Source organism: Pinus tabuliformis, chromosome 8, assembly GCF_031772625.1.
Source record: "Pinus tabuliformis cultivar Carrire ecotype Pingquan chromosome 8, CPIR1, whole genome shotgun sequence".
NCBI lineage: Eukaryota > Viridiplantae > Streptophyta > Pinopsida > Pinales > Pinaceae > Pinus > Pinus tabuliformis.
The window spans coordinates 100,185,271-100,207,840 of NC_142294.1; the positions used below are offsets into that span (position 1 = coordinate 100,185,271).

The window sequence follows — 22,570 nt, forward strand, 5'->3', positions numbered from 1 at the left end:
AAAGAAATATTAGACCTCATTCATTATGATGTTTGTAGGCCCGTGTCTAATAAATATCTTGGAGGTCATCGTTACTATGTGACCTTCATTGATGATCACTCTAGAAAGGCATGGCTCTATCTTCTCAAGACAAATGACGAAGTATTTGAAAAGTTCAAGGAATTTAGATCTAGAGTTGAGACCTTAACTGAAAGAAAAAGACTTTGAGATTTGATAATGGAGGTCAGTACACTTCAAAAGAAATTATAGCATATTGTAAAGAAGTAGGAATTAAGAGGAAGCTCATTGTCCCCTACAACCCCGAACAGAATGAAGTAGTAGAAGGAAAGAATAGAACCATTAAAGAATGCATAAGGACTGTGATATTTGATCAAAATCTACCAAATTTCCATGGGGAGAAGCAGTGGTGACAACAATATACATACAAAATAGAATTCCTCATAGAATCCTTGATAATATGACATTGGAAGAAGCATTCATAGGGAAGAAGCCATGTGTAGACCATCTCTGAATCTTTGGGTGTCCCGCATACATTCATGTTCCAAAAGACAAGCGAAAGAAGTTAGACTCTACAAGTATAAAAGGTATCTTTGTTGGTTATAGCCTTTCATCAAAGGCTTATAGAATCTACATCAAAGAAGGAAGACAAATTGAAGTTAGCAAGGATGTTATATTTGATGAAAACCATGCCTACAAAAGATCCAAGGATATACCAATTGAATCCGATGAAGAAGATGTACCTCTATTTGAAGAAGAAGAGCAACATGACAAGACACCTACAAACCAAGAAGAAGAAGGACCAAGTGAGCCTATTCAACCTATAATCATTCCCGAAACAAAGAAGAGGCCAAATTGGTTAAAAGCTACACTTGAAGATGTTGAAGGACATGGAGCAACTAAAGGATCTTTCAGAGAAAGCAAAAGACCGAAAAGATACTCAGGATATGCAGCACATGTGACAAAGTTAATTGAAGCAAAACCAACTACCTTTGAAGAAGTTGTTCATCAAGAAGAATGGAAGAAAGCAATGCAAGAAGAATATCAATCTATCATGAAGAATGGGGTTTGGGAAATCGTTCCTAGACCTAGTGACAAATTTGTTGTCACTTCCAAATGGATTTACAAAATCAAACATGTTGTTGATGGAAGCATAGACAAATACAAAGCAAGATTTGTTGCAAGGGGTTTCTCTCAAAAGGAAGGAATAGATTATGAAGAAACATTTGCTCCTACTGCTAGGTACACTACTATTAGATCTTTGGTTTCGCTAGTTGCTACTATGGGATGGAATATCCATCAAATGGATGTCAAAACAACATTTCTAAATGGAACCATTGATGAAGAAGTATATATTGAACAACCGGAAGGCTTTGAGATAAATAGCAGAGGTACTCATGTTTGCAATCTAAAGAAAGTTTTATATGGCTTGAAGTAAGCTCCTAGGGCTTGGTATGCAAGGATGGATGCATTTCTCTTAAGGAATGGGTTTGTCAAAAGTTTTGTTGATGCAAACCTCTACATCAAAATAGTGAACAATGAACCAGTTATTATACTTTTATATGTGGATGATTTATTTATTACAGGAGTGGAGCGCAAAATTCTAGAGTGCAAGAAAATGTTGGCAACAGAATTTGAAATAAAAGATCTAGGACTCATGCATTACTACTTGGGCTTGGAAGTTTGGCAGAAACCCGGTGAGATATATCTTGGTCAAGGAATGTACATAATCAAGATGTTACAAACGTTCATTATGATGGGTTCCAAGCATATAACTACTCCCATGATGGTTTTCAAGCCTCTGTGGAAGTTTTTGTAGCTTCATGTTCCGGATTATCCACAGTGTCCAGTTCAGTCTGTCGACGTTTCAAACCCCAACGGGGGTCCATCATCAGGACAACTCTGAAAGAAAGAAATGAAATGAATGAAAGATCACAAATATCACAAATATCAAGAAATTGAGAAGCTCTGACTCTAGTCTTATCGATCCTACAAGTTATCGTAAGTTGGTGGGCTCTTTGATGTACTTGGTAAATACTAGACCTGACATATGCTTTGTTGTAAACATTCTTAGTCAATCTCAGTTGGAGCCTCATCATGACCATTGGATAGCTGTCGAGCATATCTTGAGATACCTACATGGAACAATTCATCATTGTCTGAAATATGATGGAAAGGAAGTTAAATTAACAGGTTTTACCGATTCCACTTGGGGTGGCAGTGGGATTGATAGAAGAAGCAATATCGGTGGTTGTTTCAGTTTGGGATCTACAATGATTTCATGGATGGGTAGAAAACAAGACCCTATTGCGTTAAGTAGTGTTGAAGTTGAATATGTTGTTTCATGTGAAGTAGGAAAAAAAGCAATTTGGTTAATAAAACTCTTGTCAGATTTGTTTGGAAAGCCTCTAGATCCTACAGTGGTATATTGTGATAATCAAAGCAGCATCAAGATGCCCGAAGACCCCGTATTGTTGAAATATGTAACTAGGTTCGGTCTTCATAATGACATATGTAATCATATTTTTATGTATTTGATGTAAAGAGAAAAATAAATTTACTATTGTCATTCTTGAGGCATGGGTTTTATGCTCAAGGAAAATTTATTTACAGGTCAAACACCCACTGAGTGCTTCTAGGGAAAGTCATTGAGTCTACAAGTCAATTAAGTCATTGTCATGTTCGGAAACCCCTTTTGGGCATGTTACATATTGTAAAGAAAAATTTATATTAGTGAAAATTGTTAGAATGAAAAGGCAAAAAGATTTTCTTATGTTGATAATTGCTCATGATATTATTATGTTCTTATTAACCTTTTTTATGTTTTTTCTTTATCTTCTTCTCATCAAGCAATCATCAAAGCAAAAACATGAAGATCATGGACACCAAAAGTAGGCACTCAACTAGGGCTAAAACCCTTATATAGGGAAAACCCAGTCGAAAACTCTTCCTTCAATAGATTCAAAATGAGATAGACCAAGACCTTAGACCAACAGACCTTTCTCCTACACCAAGTCAGCGCTTCCTCCTAGTAGATGTCCTTTGCGCATCCTTCCAAGTGTCAACTCTTCAAAGTGTAGCTTCATATCAGAATTCCATCCCCCAACAACGGATTTTCGGGACCCAACTTTAGAACTTCGGCCCTGCAACTAAATTTCAGCCCCAGCTTCAGCCCAGAATCTTGACACGTGTGAGAGAAAGGTAGCACAAAACTCAATTTTCTTCTTCCCATCTTTTCTCTTCCTTCTCCAGTAATTTCACACTCTTTTTCTGTTGTTGCTTCTTAGAGATTGAACTTGAGATGATGCTCTCCAAATGAAGTCGAGTTGCTCAATATATAGGCTTCTTGTGAGGTCGAATTGCCCTAACCTAGGGCGACTTGATGAGGGCAGGGTTGACTTGGTGTGGAGGTGACAAATGACCATTTTTACTCAAAAATAAATCTTTTTACATGGAACAAAATCCTAAGAAGGTTCTAATAAAAATGACAATGACTTTAATGACTCAAGACAAACCCTAGAAGTCTTCAATGGAGACTTTGACCTATAAAAACATTGACCCAAGCATGAAACCCATGCTTTAATAAGTCAATTTCTTTAATAATAAAATTTATTTTTCTTTCTTTTGAGAAATACAATACATCATGACTGAAATACAATTACGAAGACATATACTAGTAACATTCTTCAATAAAAATAGAGTCATAGACCCTCCAAGACCTTGCCATAATGCTCCAAGACAAGTCGGCCTTTCCAAGTGTCAACTCAGCCTAGAGACAGTGACAAGTCGACCTACAAGCTAGAACAAGAAGCCTATAAATAAGGGTTCTCGGCTTCATTCAAAGGGCATCCAATCAAATCACAGAAGTTCAATCTCAAGACAAGGAAAAATCTCAAAGCAAGCAAAGAAGGAAGAAGACACGAAGAAAGATAAATCGAAGTCTTTCAAGGTCTATTTTGGGCTAATCTCTCACATGTGCGGACTATAATTAGGGCACATTCTCAGCTACAAAAAGTTTGAATTACAATCAGGTTAAGGAGTTGGATCAAGGGTCAAAGAAGTATAAAAGTACAAGCCAAGTAGTCAAAGAAAAGAAGTGTATCCAAGTGAAGGTAAGAAGAGATCTAAACAGCCTCAACTCTGTCACACGTGCAAAGCGCTGGGGGCCGAAATTTGCAGGTAAGAGAGGTCGAAGTTGCAATCAAAATTGTAGGTCGAAATTCTTGGTCAAAGGAGAAGTGGAGGTTGTTATAAGGCAAGTTTGACTCAGGTTGAGAAAGTGCTTCAAGGAGAAGTTTGACTTGGTCTTGGATGGGTCTTGGTCAAGGGTCATAGGTCTTGGAATTTTTCATTTGAAGTTCTATAAGAAGAGAAGAGTTCTTGTGGGTTTTCCTCTCAAAAGGAGAGGTTTTGACCCTCGCTGATAGCCTATATCTTGTGTCCTCTTGTCTCATTGTTTGTTATTGTTTGGTATTTGTTTGATGATAAAAACACTAATTACAATTAAGTGAAAGAAAAATCTAATCAAGTTAAGTAAAAACATCACAAGCAGTGATCAAAGTAAGAGAAATCACCAAATCTAGTTGCAACTAGATTTCTCAACATGGTTTCAAAGCTAAGGTGACTACGACAAGAAGAAAGGCAACTTAAAGACCATTATCGAAGAAGGACACATAAGGGCCAAGCACAAGGAAATCATCAAGAAGGACTAACCCACTCATAATCTTGAAGGAAAGAACTAAGGAGTATCAAAGAAGACCTCAAAACCCTAGCTCATTCAAAGAAGGGTTCTACACTTGAAGCATTCTTGGGAAGCTCACACATTTTACAATCATCATCACAAGGAAAAGAAGACCTCAAGGACCCTACTTCCACTCAAAGAAGGACCACACATTGAAGCATCTTGAAGTCTTTACATCCAAGGGAAGCAGGAAGAAGCATTGCCATCATCATCATCAAGGATATCAATCTGATATCCCTCTCATTAAAAAAATGATCACTTTTCTAAGCATACTTGAAGGAAGACATTTTCATCAAGAAGACATCTTCTATTATCAACATCATAAAGAAAGGCATCAAGTTGAATATTTCATCATCTAAGAGTATGTTCACTTGACAAGTAAGTATTTTTATATCTATGTCTAAATCTATCAAAATGACTTCATTTTGAAAGGAGAGCAACAATTTGGTTGGGTTATCAAACTTCCTTGCACAGAAAAAGAGGACAGGCATGATCCTCATATATAATGAAGTTATTGGATATATCAAAGATAAAGTCTCCAAACCATCTAAAGAGCAAGCTCAAGCATTGTCAAAGTATATGAAAGGGGCAATAAGGGCTCAAAGAATCCTTATAAAATCAATCAAGGATCCCCTCATCCCTTATGTAGAAAAGTTGGAGACATAAAAAGAAAACTAGGATAAGCTAGTAGAAATGTTCTTTGTAAGCATTGTTGGAGTACTCATATCTTTGAGAACCAAGATATACAAGAGGAAGGTATCAAAGGAAGAAGGGATAGCCTCATATCTTATGAGGGTGTCACAAATAAGAGACCAACTACAAGAGTTGGGGGAAATAATGTCTGACAAAAAAATGACCACCATGGTGCTCAATGCACTACCTAACGAATGGGGCAATTTTGTATCAAGCATCTATGGAAAGAAGGAAGTTACCCCATTCGGTGAACTCTTGTCATTATGTAAGATTGAAGAAACTAGGTTGAAGGCAAAAATCAATGTACAATCAAATGAACAAGTTCAAGCATTTGTTGCCATGGCTAAGAGAAAAGGAAAGTTTGGGAAGTTTGGTCCTCAAAAAAAGAAGAAGATCGATATGTCAAAGATCCAATGCTATGGTTGTCAAGAATATGGGATTTTCAAGAGAGATTGTCCTAAACTCAAGAAGGACAACAAGAAAATGAAAGAAAGAAATGAAGCCCATGTCACCGAAGAGGTGGAATGACCTGAAAAGAGGAAATTAAAGGAGGAAGTGAAAGATCTCTACTATGACTGAGATAATCTCCTTCACTTAGTTCTTTTCAATTTTTGTAAAAGATAGCTATCATGATAGGAAGCATCACAAGCATAATAGGATGCATTAAAGCTGAAAGAGAGATGATTTCATCATAAAAGGCATGGAAGCATAGCTAGAGTAGAAAGTCTACATGGTTGTTGCAGTTATCATGATAGAAAGAAAGTAAGTCATGGCATATCTATTAGAGGCATTCAGGATAACCATAACAACAATATGTATGGTTGAAAGAAATTCATCTAGTAAATGAAGAAATCATCATACACCATAGTCATTGGGAAGGAGCATTTGCAAGATGAGCGTAATCAAGATCCTCCACTGGAATCTTCATTAGAAGGTTCACCTCTACTTGGAAGAAGAAAGTATCTTGCTAATAGCCTACGGTCCACCTTGTGTGGGATCCATAGGTAAGGTATGATGATGAAGATGTGTAGCATGTCAAGTTTGTTGAAGTACTTTTAGTCTTCGAAGGAAAGGAAGCTACCGAAGGAAGTCTATATGACCACATAAAGGAAGAGGTATGCATATGTTTGGAAATAGACAGATAGAGTCATGTCATCATGTGGTTGCAGTGAGAATGAGTGAATTCTCTATCTCATGAGCATGATCGAAGAAGAAGGATCCCTTCCTTTAAGAAGATGCATAAAGGCATGAGGATAATATGCCTTGAGCTCGTTCACATATTGATAAGATGAAATTAGCATAATATGTCTTCATATGGAATATGAGGCGGTTGACAAAATGAGGGAACTATGTATAGAAGTTCCTGGGGAGAAATATGTGAAGAAAGGAAAAAGAGTTCATAAAAGGTGCAACTATAGTCATGTAATATAAGATAAGTGATCAACATTAGCTATGACATCTCCATAGAGAATATATGAAGACTTTGATAAAGTCTGTAAAGGAAGGAGACCCTTGACATTGAAAGTCTTGGAGATGTGTTTATGAATGTGCAGGTTGTTGATGTTGCAAGAAGCAGATGTCATGATGAAAGGCCATCGTAAAAGGTAACTTTGATTTGATGTTCATTTATTTTTTTAACAACATCTGGTTGGGTTGGAACAGGGCTACCAAAAGAGAGTTGTAGATGTCACATACAACTAGTACTCATGGCAATGGATGGAAGGTCTTGAAAGGAACATGACTTGGAAAAGGTAGCCATGTGAAGAAAAGAAAGATGTGGACTGGAAGATCACTTTCTGAGGCAAAGAAGGATGACATGATTATTGGTTCAACACTATGGCTTGTTGAAAGGAAAGTGATGGATGGTCAATGCCCTACGAAGAAAATATAGAAGATGGAGGCTCCATAATGAAGAAAATGAAGTTCATGACATCGAAAGGAGGAATGAATATATCTTTCCTTTTATATTCCTTTTATAGGAATGAAAATATCTTTCCTAGTTGAGAGGGAGAGATAGACACATCATTCTTTTCTTCATGTTATGAAGAAAGAATGGAGGATTGGGTAAGCATCTAAGACTTATTTCGTAGACCATCCAATAGGTAAGAGTAGTCGAAGAGGAAATTCCTTGAGGATGTGTTATTCCAAGATAGGAATTGTCCTAAAAGGACATACCCTGTGAACACCTGGGTGGGGTATGTGCATTGAGAGACAATGATGATGGTGTCTATCAGTGATTGATCTCGCCAACATCGTGCTTTGATCTTGTGGAGAGATAAAGTTGTTAGTCAAGGCCTTGCTATGTGACAATATTGGTTGATATGATGAGATGCTCTAACATAAGCTAAGGAAGTAGTTTATGAGATGGCTTACCAATCTAACTCTTCTGATGAGAATTCTTTAGTTTGAGAAAGTCCAAGTACCCTCTATAGATTATGAATACCTCCCTAGTTATGAGGGAGTGTTGAAATATGTAACTAGGTTCGGTCCTCATAATGACATATGTAATCATATTTTTATGTATATGATGTAAAGAGAAAAAAAATTATTATTGTCGTTCTTGAGGCATGGTTGCATGCTCAAGGAAAATTTATTTATAGGTCAAGCACCCATTGAATGCCTGTAGGGCTTTTCATTGAGTCTACAAGTCAATTAAGTCATTGTCATGTATGGAAGACCCATTTGGGCATGGTACATCTTGTAAAGAAAAATTTATGAGTCAAAATAGAGTCAAAGACACTCCAAGACTTTGTCATAATGCTCCAAGACAAGTCAGCCTTTCCAACTGTCAAGATAGCCTAAAGACAATGACAAGTCCGGCTACAAGGTAGAATAAGAAGCCTATAAATAAGGGTACTCGGCCTCATTCAAAGGACATCCAATCATATCATAAAAGTTCAATCTCAAGACAAGGAGAAGTCTCATATCAAGCGAAGAAGGAAGAAGACGAGAAAGATAAATTGAAGTCTTTCAAGGTCTGTTTTCAGCTAATCTTTCACACGTGCGGACTATAATTAGGGCACATTCTTAGTGACAGAAAGACAAAATTACAGTCAGGTTAAGGAGTTGGATCAAGGGTCAAAGAAGTACAAAAGTACAAGTCGAGTAGTCAAAGAAAAGAAGCATATCCAAGCAAAGGTAAGAAGAGATCTAAACTGCCTCAAATCTGTCACACGTGTGAAGTACAAGACGCCGAAAATTGCAGGTAAGAGAAACCGAAGTTGCAATCAAAATTAGAGGTAGAAATTCTTGGTCAAAGGAGAAGTGGAGGATGCTATAAGGCAAGTTTGACTCGAGTTGAGAAAGTGCTTCAAGAAGAAGATTGACTTGGTCTTGGAGGGGTCTTGGTCAAGGGTCATAGTTCTTGGAATTCGTCATTTAAAGTTCTACAAGAAGAGTTCTTGTGGGCTTTGCTCTCAAAATGAGAGGTTTTGGCCCTGGCTGATAGTCTATATCTTGTGTCCTCTTGTCTCATTGTTCTTTGTTGTTTGGTACTTGTTTGATGATAAAAACACTAATCATAATTAAGTGAAAGAAGAAGCTAATCAAGTTAAGTAAAAGCATCACACAGTTATCAAAGTAAGAGAAATCACCAAATCTAGCTGCCAATAGATTTCTCAACACGCATTTCATGCAAGGACAAAGCATATCAATAACAAGTACCATTACATTAGAAGTTTGGTACAAGATGGGGTTGTGAAGCTACAATATTTTCCGACGAATGAACAGGTAGTTGACGAGTTGATGAAATCTCTTCCAAATAAGAAGTTTGAATATTTCAGAAGCATGCTTGGATTGGTCGATGTTACAAATTTAGTTGATAGGGAGAGATGAAGCATCATGTGGCAAAAAGAAGCTTGGAAGGACATCTAGTCGGCCTACATGTTGATGTCTAGATCCCGAAGTAGAGAGGGTGGCATTGGTCATGGAGCTCTGATCTTGGATATGGACCTAGATCCCTGGGTTGGTGTTAGAGCTTAAAACCCTGATGGTACCTAAAGTGGCTAAAGCTTGAGTACACCTTAGTCCAACCCAATTAGAGTACCTTGGTCAGGTATCTAATATGTAGCATTGTGTGCTAGAACTCTTCATAGTTCATACCATTTTGAGATCTTCCATGTACATTTATGTAATTATGAATAGCTCCCCAGTTAAGGAGTGTTGAAGAATGTAACTAGTGTCATTCTTCATAACTGTACTTGATGAAAAGAAAGAGAAAAGAAATTTATTGTAAAAGAAAATTTATTTTGAAGCATGGGTTTCATACTCTTTTATTTATTTTTCTAGGTCAAAGCCTTCATTGAAGGCTTCTAAGTTTTGTCATGAGTCAATAGAGTCATTGTCATTTTTATTAGACCCCTCTTGGGTTTTTGTATGATATACAAAGAATTAATTTTGAGTCAAAAGAGTCATTTGTCACATCCACACCAAGTCAACCCTGTCCTCATGAAGTCAACCTAGATTAGGGCTATTCGACCTAGCAGAGGGAGTATTTATAGAGAGGAAGCTCGTCACATTTGAATCACACACTAAACAAGTTCGATCTACAAGAGAAAGAGGCAAAAAAGAAGAGCAAAGTTGAGGAGAAAGAAGGAAGAAGCCCAAGAAGTCAAGAACCAAGTTTTTGGGCACCTATCTCTCACACGTGCGAATTTACTGGACTGAAGCTGAGACTGAAATTTCTAATTCAACTGCAGGTCCGAAATTCTGGATTGAAGTTGCAACTAAGATGCTGGCACTTGGAGACTTCTCTGGGATCATCTATGGGAAGGAAGGGTTGACTTGGTGATTAGAGAAAGTCTTTGTCTAGGTATAAAGGGTCTTGGATTGTCTCATCTTGATTTGCATCTACTAATGGAAGAGTTGGACTAGGTTTTCCCCTTGGAGGTGTTTTTCCCTGGCTGAGTGCCTAGATCTTGTGTCTCTTGTTCTTGTGGTCTTCATATACATTTAATTTGGTAATTGTTTGATGAAAGATAGTCTAACATTGAAGTAAAAAAAGGCCAACATAAATCACAAGTAATTATCAAGAAGGAGGAATCAAACCCTAATTCCTATAATATTGATTTATCAACAAGTGGCAGTTTGGTATTGGTCTTGGCTTGGATATCTCTCATTTTGATCTGATTCTATAAAGAAACAATTGTTGGGTTTTTCCCCTTGTGGTGTTTTCCCTAACCGCTGACCTAAATTTTGGTGTCTCTTGTCTCATTGTGATCTCTATTTCTTTGAATGATTGAATAAATGTATAATTGCTTGATGAAGAAGAAATAAAAAGTAATAAAAAGACATCTAATTATTCACAAGTAATTATCAAGAAGAGAAATTAAGTGTTAGTGTACATTGCACTTGGTTTCTCAACAATTGGGGACTATTTTACCTTGTTCAACCCTAGGAATATCTAGGGCTTGTAAAACCCTAATTCTACATAAAAGCTTAAACTTATGGTCATTTGAAGGTTTGTCTCTCCATCAGTTAATTAAATCTTACAAATAAAGCTTTTCCTTTGCTTATATGCCCAGATGTGCCCTTGTTAAGCTGCATCTTGAAAACCCTAGGCTACAAGCCTTATCTCATAGGCTTTTTCATAGGTACGTTATTCCTTATTACAAAGAATTCTGACTTTCTCTTAGTGTGAAGTACCTTGGTCTAGCCTTCAAAAGTGTCACCTTGATCTTATCAACTTAGAATATAGTTAGATGACCTATATTAGGAAGCCTCCCGCATGGTGAAATTCCAGTAAAGAACAGAAGGTGGAGTGTTGAGGTGACAGTGGCATCCACCTCATTGTAGTGTCATAGTTTGGGTTTTGCCTTGTGAGGCCTCTCACAAAGCTTGCTAGATTTTGAGGAAACAGAGTGGACACTTATTAACTGTGACAGACCAATACCAGCTCAAACAGTGTCCTTGATATTTACTTCCATCTCCCCCAATTCTAGAAACATCCAGTGACTTATCCTATCCGAAGGATCAAATTTGATGTACTTTGCAATAAGTTTGATTAGACATTTCTTTAACTATTGCTCCTAAATGTGAGAAAAAAATCTCTTCAAAGGAAGCAGGGGATATTTTTCCATAAGGACATAAGCATGATAGCGGGGGATTGATTATCTATCAAACAGATAAGACGGTGCAAAATCTTATGTACAACTTCAACCTCTACGAAACAAGTTAATTCTGCAACGTTTTGGCCATGTGGAGAATACAGTGTCCTTCTGCTTTGCAGCCTCCATACAGAAACGCATAGACTATGCCCAAAGCATCTGGATGTGCACTACAAAGATTGGAAATGGGATTTATTGTTTACTTTGAATTAGACAGCTGGGTTAAACATGCAGTTTGGTTGAAGCAACCAGAATCAACTTTTGATTAGATCCTTCATGCACGCCTAATGTTCCATCTGCAAACCCAGTGTTACATCGGGATATATTCTCAAGGGTAGGGAACATGCTCTCCATGCTCCTGGTACATGGGTACTCCATGGGGGGTACGTTAAATAAGTAACTTATAATACCACTCTCCAAATAAATCCAGCAGTAAAGGTACCTCAGACAACACACAAAATACAACATAATGCAAAAGCTATAATCTGAAAGAAATGACGCACATACATTTGGAATTTAAGATATACCATTATATATTCGAAGGAGTTGATACCTATTCTTTATAAGAAACAATTTGGACAGAGATGTTTCCCTGACAGACCAGAGAACATTGACAACAATATGTGAATTATCAGCATTTATGGTAAGAATGATTTTTGTGGTTCTCACAGTATCTGAGATTTGCAGTTGTTTGTCAGCCAAAACCTAATCTGAAAGAAAACATCAGGATCAGAAGATAAACCAACACACAGTTAAGTGCATCTCTATTGTAAGTAAGCAACCTCTTCTTTGTGGCAATTTTCCAGTGAACGACATGAAAAACTCATGCAGGCAACTGCAATTTCTCACGCCTTCTCCAACTGCAAAAGATGCATAGAACCCATGTTATGTATCAGCTTTAAGAATGTGCAGTCAAGTAATGCTAAATAAACACATTCTGAAAGTGGTACAAAAGCAAACATCATCTTAACAGATGATGTTAAGCAAGGTAGGTCTGGGTGGCAAAACAAATTTCATACCGTGGATACAATTTAATGGGAATCCATTATATTTTCTCAGTTTCTACTTCTATCCTTCTGCTTGTACAGTAATGGGAACCCTATCCCCAAACAAAATTACCCAAAATGACAGAAGAGGGATGTGGAATAGACAAGAAAGGATAAACACATATGAACTAACAGGTTTCATCAAAGACCATACCTCTGGATATAATAATAAAAAAAATCTCCATATAGAGCTGTCTGGACAAGGCCAGATATCCAGGCTGTGAACCATATATAAAACCCAAACAATTATAAAAATGTCAGTTGTCAATTGAAAGGTTGCATACTATATATAAATTTAATCAAATACAATTAGACTACTTAATTATAGTCAAATAAACTACACATTACAGATAATGAATCGAAAATCCTGACTTACGTATCCATCGTAACTGAGGTTTCTCAGCCATGTAACGGTAGATCCAATTAAAGAGATAAAGCGCTCTATAAGCTCTGCAAAAGCGGAAACAACTCACTATAAAGTATGTAAATGGTACCAATATACACATCTCGTTCCAATTTTTTAATTATTTTATTTATTTCAAAAAACAGCTTTTATGTCTTAATTCATAAGCTTTTAACACAAAGATATTCTATGGAATACCAAGACGTGTATCAAAAAAGAAAGCCAGAATATGCAAATGGTAGCAATATACGCATCTCATTCCAATTTTTAAATTATTCAATTTATTTGAAATAACATCTTTCATGTATTATTTCACAAGCTCTTAAGACAACGACATTCTATGGAATACCAAGGCGTGTATCAGAAAAACAAGCCACAATATCAAAACACCAGACCTGAAAATTAACTTCCGAGAAGTAAGCATGATCCAAAGTTTGAACTTTGAACATCAATGAAATGCTTGCGAGATGCCTTGCTTTATATGTTGGTTGGCACATTAATTCATAATTCGTTATCTTTTTCACTTGTTTTGAAAGCCAAAATCATATCCAGAGAACAGAAAGGCAGCCACTCCAACAAATGAAAATCAAGATATGGCATGAAATTAAAGTTGAGTGCCTACAGCACCTTTCTCCAACTTTGCAAGCCTATCTATATCCAATCAAGCGATAGCAGCAGCAACACTACAGAATTGACATGGAGATTTTATAAGTCTGAAAAATGACAATGTCCAACAAGTAGTATTCACATCGCAGCTATGTAAACAATGACAGCCTGATCATCAATAGTATTAAACATGGCCAGGACCACCGATAGCTTGACTACTATCAGAGAAGAACCCCCCTTGTGTAGAGGACAATTCATCAACCATTGCTGTAAAGCTACCAAAGTAACCCAAGTTTCTCTCTTGGTGGAATGCTTGATCACAATCTTAATATGTTCCAAAATCAATGTATGTCTAGACTCTAGAAAGTAGTAAGATATTAGTTAGTGACTAATTAGCATTTAGTAACTAGGTTATCTGTTGAAAAATGTGTAACTAGGTTTCGTCTTCATAAATATGAAATGTACTTTTCATTCTTGTATTTTGTAAAATGAAAGAAAAATTATTATTGTTATTAGAGCATGGGTTTCATGCTCAAGGTCTTTTATTTTAGAGGTCAAGCACTCATTGAGCACTTCTAGAGTTTGTCCTAGGTCAAGAAGTCAAAAGAGTCATTGTCATAAGTTGAAGACCCCATCGGGCACATTGTGACTTGTAAAGAAAATTACTTTTGCAATTAAAAGTGTCAAAATACCCTTCAAGACCAAGTCGGCCTAGCAGCTGAAAAGTCAGCCTATTTTGAGGAGCCACGTCCACCAAGTCGGCTAGCAGCTGAGAAGTCAACCTATTTTGAGGAGCCACGTCCACCTTGAGAAGCCTATATAAAGGAGGGAACTCGACCTCCTTGAGACACATTCATCTCACATCTCATTCAAGCGAAGAAGGAGCAGAAAAAGGCTAGCGAAGAAGGAAGAGGACAAAGGAAGAAGTTTATGGGCTAATTCTATCTCACACGTGCGAAGAAGGAAGGCTAGGGTTTGTTGCTTCAAGGTCGAGATTCTCTATCTATTGAAAGAGGGTCAAAGTTGCTAGAAGAAGGACCTACTAGGTCACATTCTAGCCCTAGACAAGGAAGCAAAGCAAGCGAAGTTGTTGGGAGGCCTTGGAAGGCTAAATCAAGCTCACACGTGTGGATTCAGTAGCAGTTGTTGGGGGCCGGCAATTTCGGACTTGCAGTAGAGGCCAAAATTCTGAAGCTGGGGGTTGAAGTTGTGCTAGAAGAGATTTGACTAGGTTTGACTTAGACAAAGGAAGCACATCATCAGGAGAGGTTGAACTTGGTCTTGAAGGGTATTGGTCTTGGTCTAGAGGTCTTGGAATTCGTCAATTGAAGAATCTATAAGAAGAGAAAAGATTTATGGGTTTTCCTCTCAAGTGGAGAGGTTTTGGCCCTGGCTTGCAGCCTATATCCTGTGTACTTGTGTACTATTGTTCTTCTTGTTTTTGGTAGTTGTTTGATGATAAACAAACATAATAATAAAAGAAGAAGTTAATAAGTAAGAAAAAGTAAAAAGATATCACAAGCAATTATCATAGAAAGAGAAATCATCCTATCTACTTCCCTATAGATTTCTCAACATGTATCAGCACTAAAGTTGGCTAAGGGTATAATGAATATCTCCTCTACACTAAAGAAGTTCCTAAAGAAGTGTATGAAGGTGCAAGTCAACTCAAGAAGGGCATCAAAGAAGTATGGAATCTCCTATTTTCTTCTAAGAAGGAAGTGACCAAGACATCTACAAGGATGAAGGACTATTCTCAGCACTCACTAGCACATTTCAAGATGGAAGTATTTGGAGCATCAAGACATATGACTGGTCATCACAAGCAATTAAAAACATTATCAAAAGGAAAGTTCTCTTACTCTATAGAGCTTGGTGACAATAAAAGCTACCCTATGTGAGGAATTGGATCAACTTCACTTGAGCTAGAGAATGGAGGAAACATTCATCTCAACAATATCTTATTTGTTCCACGTTTACACAAGAATCTACTCTCCATTTCAAGTCTAGAAGACAAGGGTTATAGAGTTGCTTTCATTGATGGAAAGGTTGTAGTATGGGGTAAAAACTCAAGCATAGAAGATGCAAGAATGGTTGGTATCCGTGAAGGAAGAATTTACAGATTGTTAATTCCCCTCGCTCAAGCTTTTGTTCACATTGAAGTTAGCCCATGTGAACTTTGGCATAGAAGATTCGGTCATCTTCACTACAAAATCCTACCAACCCTAAGTTCAATAGTGAATGGCATTCCCAATCTAAAAGAAGATCATGAAGGAGTATGCAAGCGATGTGCATTGGGTAAGAACACTAAGAGACCATTTGGAAGTAGTGCTTCAAGGTCAAAAGAAATTTTCGATCTTATTCATTCCGATGTTTGTGGTCCTAATGAAATCCAAGGATGAAGTATTTATCAAATTTCAAGAATTCAAAGCTAAAGTAGAGAACCTTACAGAAAGGAGAATCAAGATATTAAGGTCTGATAATGGAGGAGAATACACATCGAAGGAAATTATAGCCTTCTGTAAGGAGTTTGGGATTGAGAGGGAGTTGATTGTCCCATATAATCCTGATCAATGTGGAGTTGCAGAATGAAAGAATCGATCCATTGAAGAAGGTGTAAAAGCTATGTTACATGATCAAGATTTGCCTAAGTTTCTGTGGGGTGAAGCTACGAAAACATCTATATACATAAAAAATTGAAGTCCCCACAGGTCACTAGATAACATGACTCATGAAGAAGCATTAACTGGGAAGAAACCAAGCATGGATCATCTCCGAATTTTTGGTTGTCCTATCTGTATTCATATACCAAAGGACAAGAGAAAGAAGTTGGATCCATCAAGCATGAAGGGAACATTTCTTGGCTATAGTAATTCTTCTAAGGCCTATAGGATCTACATAAAAGGACACCGAAAAGAAGTCAGTCGAGATGTGATATTTGACGGAAGTATTGCATTCAAGAAATCAAAAGATCTTTTTATGGACTTTGATGATGAAGAACTTTTGGTATTTGAAGAAGAAGTTTCTAGGGAGGAAGAAGATCCAAATCATGAAGATGAAGGTCCCAGTGAACCTATACAACTTGTGGTTATCCCTGAAACCAAAAAGAGACCTAACTGGATGAAATATACACTATTAGATGCAGAAGGTCATGGAGCAGCTAAAGGCACATTTATAGAAAGCAAGAAGCCCAAAAGATATTTGTTGAATTTTGTACAACTAAGGGAGAAATTTCCCTAGAAAAACACTCTATGAGTTAACCCCTTTCACCCTTGAAGCAAATTATTTCTCAAGTGCAAATTATTTTTATAAGTGCAAAAGTTATTTCAAAATTGTTTTATAAAGGTATTTTGACATGTGCAAAATAAAATCACTTAAGTGATCTAATTCGACATGTGCAAAAATGGATCACTCTAGGAGCTTCCAAAAACCTAATTCGAGTTAGGGATTTTGTCTCAAAGATTCCTATATATTGAAGAGAAGCCTTCATTTGCAACACATCAAGTTCTCTCTCTCTTGCTTTGGTGATCTAGCTCTCGCATTGGTGATCAAGCCCTCGCATCAGTAATTTATCTCTCTTATTGTTAGCAGATCTATTGTAGATTTGCAAATCTCTGATTATCAATGGCAGATCTCTTATCATCATTGGCAGATATCTTATTATCAGTGGTAGACCTCTGATTATCATGGCAAATATCTTATCATCATTGGCAGATCTCTTATTATTAGTGGCAAATCTCTTATTATTATTGGCAAATCTCTCATCATCACTGGTATCACTTATCATCAATGGCAGACCTCTGATTATCAATGGCAGATCTCTTGTCATCACTGGTGACCTCTTTCGCATTGGTGATAAAGCCCTTGCATCAAAATTTTATCTCTCTCACCGTTAGCAAATTTATTGAAAGCCTGTTATTTCATTTCAACATTGGTAGATCTAGTGGAGATTTCTCTCTCACGTTTCTAGAGATTTCTTTCTTGCATTATTGTTTGGCAGATTTCGTACTATTGGCAAGATCTCTATCTTGTATTGTCATTGGTGGCAAATCTCCCTTGTATCAGTTTTTGCAGATCTCCTATTCGCACTTGTAATCTTTGTTGAAGGATTGAAGGATCTGTTATTCTACATTTGTGATCAGATCTCACACTTCAGAAGATCTGTCCTAGTTTGAAAAGGGGTAATGTTGTTGTCATTGAGAAAAGGGTTTTGTACTTTGCTTATGTATCTCTACTCAACAATTGATGAAGAACTAATAGAAGAATATTCTTAGAGGGTTTTCCCCCACAATGAGGTTTTTCCTTGGTCTTGGACCAAATCTATTGTCTTACTATTCATTGACTATCTTCTATATGGCTATTGATCACTATCTACACTTAAAGGTTACATATCTAAGATAATTAATTTAAAAATTGCAAAATTTAACATGGTATCAGAGTTGTGGTGAAGATAAGCTCAAGAACAGTGAGTTGAAGGCAATTATTTGCTAAAAGACATTATTTGTTGCTCAAAATACAACAGTCGATCAATTGAGATGGCTACATCCTTCTTCAAGGACAGCGAGAAATTAACAAGGGCTTCAAATTATGTTTCTTGGAAACTCAGGATGGACACCAACTTGGATGGAGAAGATGTTCTAGAGTATGTCCAAGGAGGTGTACCCCAGCCTCCTGAAAATTCCCTTGCTACTGCTAAAGCAAGATACAAGAAAGGTGAGATCAAAGCCCGCAAAATTATTATTGATTCTTTGAAAGATCATCTTCTTACATGTATCTCCAAACTAAAGACATCTAAGGAAATGTATGACAAGATTGTTGGCATGTTTGAAGTCCAAAATTTGAATCACGTCCTTGACTTGAAGAAACAACTCAAAGATATCAAATTGAATAAGGGAGAATCTATTCAATCTTATTTTATAAGGATTACTGAACTCAAGGACCAAATTTTGTCTGTTGGTGAGCCCCTATCTGATAGGGAATTGGTACACAGCCCTTGATGGACTTCCTGCAGCTTGGGAAGTATTCATTACTACTATCAGCAATAACAATGTTTTGCCAACTTTTGATGAATTGATCAGAAGATGCAAGCAGGAAGAATCAAGGATGATTTCAAGGGGCAGAATTCAGAGACATGAAGAAGGAGAACCATCTGCCTTGGTCGCACAAGCAAAGGAGAAAAAAGGAAAGGGAAAATCTTCTAAGCCAAAGTCCAAACCCAAGCTTTTCAAGAAGAGCATGAGGAATGTTGAATGCTTTGACTATCACAAGCATGGGCACTATGCTCGAGATTGTGCAGAAAGAAGATCCTCTTATAATCAAAGGTATAGAAGCATAATCAGTCCCCTGATCGAAAAAGGAGGTATTATGGAGGAAGAAAATATGAAGGAAGAAGCAATGCTAGCAATGATCGTGATCAAGAGCCTCGTCCTCAAAAGAGATACAGAAATACAAGGTATGAAAATAATGTTGTTGCTTCTCAATCTGAGTACTTTCTAATTTCAACTTTGTCTAGTGCTTCTCCTCCAGATTCTTTAGACAGTTGGTTAGTGGATAGTGGTGCCTCTAGGCACTTCTCTGGTTATAAAGAAGTCCTCTCTAATTTGGTTGAGAGGGAGACTGGTTTAAACATTATCCTTGGAGATAACACTACATACCCTGTAAAAGGGTTTGGTTCAGTTTCTTTTCATTTGGATCTTGGAGAAACTATTCACCTTCAAGATGTTTTATATGTACCTGGTCTAAAGAAAAATCTTATATCTATAGATGCTTTAGAAGATAAAGGAATGAAGGTAGATTTTATAAATGGAAAGGTGTTAACCTGGCCAGAGAAAACAACATGAAAAATGCTTTTAGTCTTGGATCGATGGTCGAAGGGCTTTACAAGGTCAATGGGAGACCTATTAAAGTTATGGCTCAAGAATGCAATTTCAATCAGATCAAGTTATGGCACCGCAGATTTGCTCATCTTCATTATAAGGCACTGCCCAAAGTAAAGAAGATGGTTTCTGGAATGCCAGAAATCCAATCAAAACATGATGGTGTTTGCCCTGGTTGTGAAAGTGGAAAGAAAACGAGAGGGCATTTCCCCTCTAGCAGTACCAAAACTCATAACATCCTGCAGCGAATCCATTTAGATTTTTGTGGACGTATGCCAATGACATCCATAGGTGCATATTTATATTATATCACCTTTGTGGATGATTTCTCTAGAAAAATGTGGACATACTTTCTAAAGCATAAAGATGAAGCCTTTGATATGTTTAAAAATTTCAAAGCATTGGTTGAAAACCAAATTAGAAAGAAAATCTAAGTCTTCAAATCAAATAATGGAGGAGAACTCATTTCAAATGAATTCAATGACTTTTGCAAAGACATTGGTATCAAGAAAGAGACCATTGTACCATATAATCCTAAATAGAATGGTGTGGCAGAAAGAAAGAATAGAACTATCATGGAGGTTGCTCATGCCATGATACATGATCAGAATGTGCCAAGGTTCCTATGGGGAGAAGCTGCCAACACTGTCATATATGTACAGAACAAGACTCCTCATCGAGCATTATATGACAAGACTCCTGAAGAAGTATTCACAGGCAAGAAACCTAATGTCAGTCATTTAAGGATCTTTGGTTGTCCAGTTTATTTTCATGTACCAAAAGAAAAGAGGAACAAGCTTGAGGCTTCAAGTAAGAAAGGTATGTTTGTGGGCTATCATGAAAATTCTAAAGCATTTAGAATTTATATACCTAGTCAAAGAATAATAGACTTCAGCAGCAATGTAACATTTAATGAAGATGAAACTCTTGAAAAAGTAAGAATTAGTCCTCCTTCTATCTCTTCTAAAGAAACAAATGATGATGTGGATCCCTCTACTCACGAACCTGAGCACAAGAACCTAGATGAACCTGTTGACCCTATAGATCCATTAGATCCTCCTTCATATAGGAAAAGGCCTCTATGGCTTCGTGATACTCTACAGGATGTTGAAAAACACACTGCTCCCAGGGGCACTTTTAGAGAAAGCAAGAAGCCCAGTCAATATCAAAACTATGTTGTTGCTATGAGTTCTATAATACAGAGTGAAACTCAATCATTTGAAGAAGTAGTAAAGTACCAAGTATGGAAGGATGCCATGACAGAAGAATATGAATCCATTATGCAAATGGTGTATGGGAAGTTGTTCTTAGGCCTTAGGGAAAATCAGTTGTGACTTCACAGTGGTTGTTCAAAATAAAACATGTCATGGATGGCAGTATTGAAAAATATAAAGCAAGATTTGTGGCTCAAGGATTCTCTCAGAAAGAGGGAATTGATTATGAAGACAGCTTTGCTTCTCTTGCTAACTATACCACCATTCGCTCTATTATTGCTTTAGTTGCTAGTCAAGGGTGGACTCTCCATCAAATGGATGTCAAGACATCTTTTCTCCATGGTGCTCTTCAAGAGCAAGTATACGTTGAACAACCTCAAGGCTTTGAGGTACATGACAAAAGAACCCATGTATGCAGATTGAAGAAAGCACTCTATGGCTTAAAGCAAGCCCCCAGGGCTTGGTACTCTCACACTGACAACTACTTAGTAAAATTGGGATTCATGAGGAGTAGTGTTGATTCTAACATCTACTTCAAAGTTGTACAAGGTATGCCTTTGACTTTGGTATTATATGTTGACAATTTTTTTTGACAGGTAATGAAACTCTGATGATTCAGTGTAAGAGGGAACTTGCCTCTGAATTTGAAATGAAAGACCTTGGGATGATGCACTTCTTTTTGGGCCTGGAGGTCTGGCAAAGCCCTGGCGAAATTATTCTCCCCCAAGAGAAGTATTTTGTAAAGCTATTGGAAACGTTTGGAATGATAGAGTGCAAATCCATGAGCACTCCCATGGAGATGAACTTCAAGAAACTTTGTGGTGATGAAGTTGGATCTGATTTAACTGATCCATCTAAGTATCATCAATTGATTGGAGCATTGATGTTCCTAGTGAACACTCGTCCTAATATTTGCTATGCTGTAAACACCTTGAGTCAATTCATGACCAAGCCTTTACATAATCACTGGGTTGCTGCTAAACACGTGCTTAGATATCTACATGGGACAATTAACTTTGGTCTTCGATATACTGCTGGCAATATAAAGTTGCATGGTTATATGGATGCTAACTAGGCAGGCAACATTATTGACAAAAAGAGCACTTCAAGATGTTTTTCAGTTTGAGATCTGTCATGATCTCTTGGATGAGCAGGAAACAGAAATCAGTTGCTCTCAATTCTGCTAAAGCTGAGTATATTGTTGCTAGCTTAGCTAGTTGTGAAGTTGCCTAGTTAAGAAAACTCTTTGGAGACTTATTTGAGCAAGTTCTAGATACTACAGTAATATTCTATGATAATATGAGTGGGATTTTTTAGTAGAGTTTAGGCTTCTGTGATCCATATCAAGTTTACAAAGGATTTTTCGGCGAAGATCACATGAGACATCATTTGTCGACGCGTTTCGAACCAACTAGTGTGGTTCATCGTCAAGACAAGTTGAAGAAACAGATCCAGCTTAGCAGGTTAAATAGACAGAGCAAAGCCTCCAACGGCTAAAAAGACAATAGCTACTTTTGACTAGGTCCAGGGATCAAAAACCCTATTATTAACCTGGGGGGGCTAGTCCATTAAATAAAATAATAATATGATAAAAAATATTAATAAATAATTAAAATAATAAAAATAATTAAACAGTTATGTACGATTAGTACCTAAAAATAATTCCTAATAATAGTTAGTTAAAGATAAATAATAAAAATTATATCAAAAAAAAATAAAAATAAAAATAAAATAAAATAAATAACTAAATAAATAAATAATAAATTAATAAATAAATAAAAATTAATCTAGAGAGGGACCAGTCCCTTAAAAATAATATTATGATAATAGTTAAATACCAATATTAATAAATAATTAAAATTTTTAATAAAAACTAAAATTTTTTATCAA

General features: G+C 36.8%; 1 protein-coding gene across 1 annotated transcript in view; it reads right to left on the bottom strand.

The window, feature by feature from the left end:
- Positions 1-12,021: 12,021 nt before the first annotated feature.
- Positions 12,022-22,570, bottom strand: part of LOC149234319 (ER lumen protein-retaining receptor-like) — a 32,831-nt gene continuing 22,282 nt past the window's right edge. Inside the window, exons 4-6 of the mRNA XM_089371798.1 lie at positions 12,958-13,031; positions 12,736-12,799; positions 12,022-12,395 (exon numbers count right to left, since the gene is read on the bottom strand). Of these exons, the coding sequence (XP_089227924.1) occupies positions 12,359-12,395; positions 12,736-12,799; positions 12,958-13,031 (175 nt within the window). The 3' untranslated portion in view covers positions 12,022-12,358. The remainder of the gene's footprint in view (positions 12,396-12,735; positions 12,800-12,957; positions 13,032-22,570) is intronic.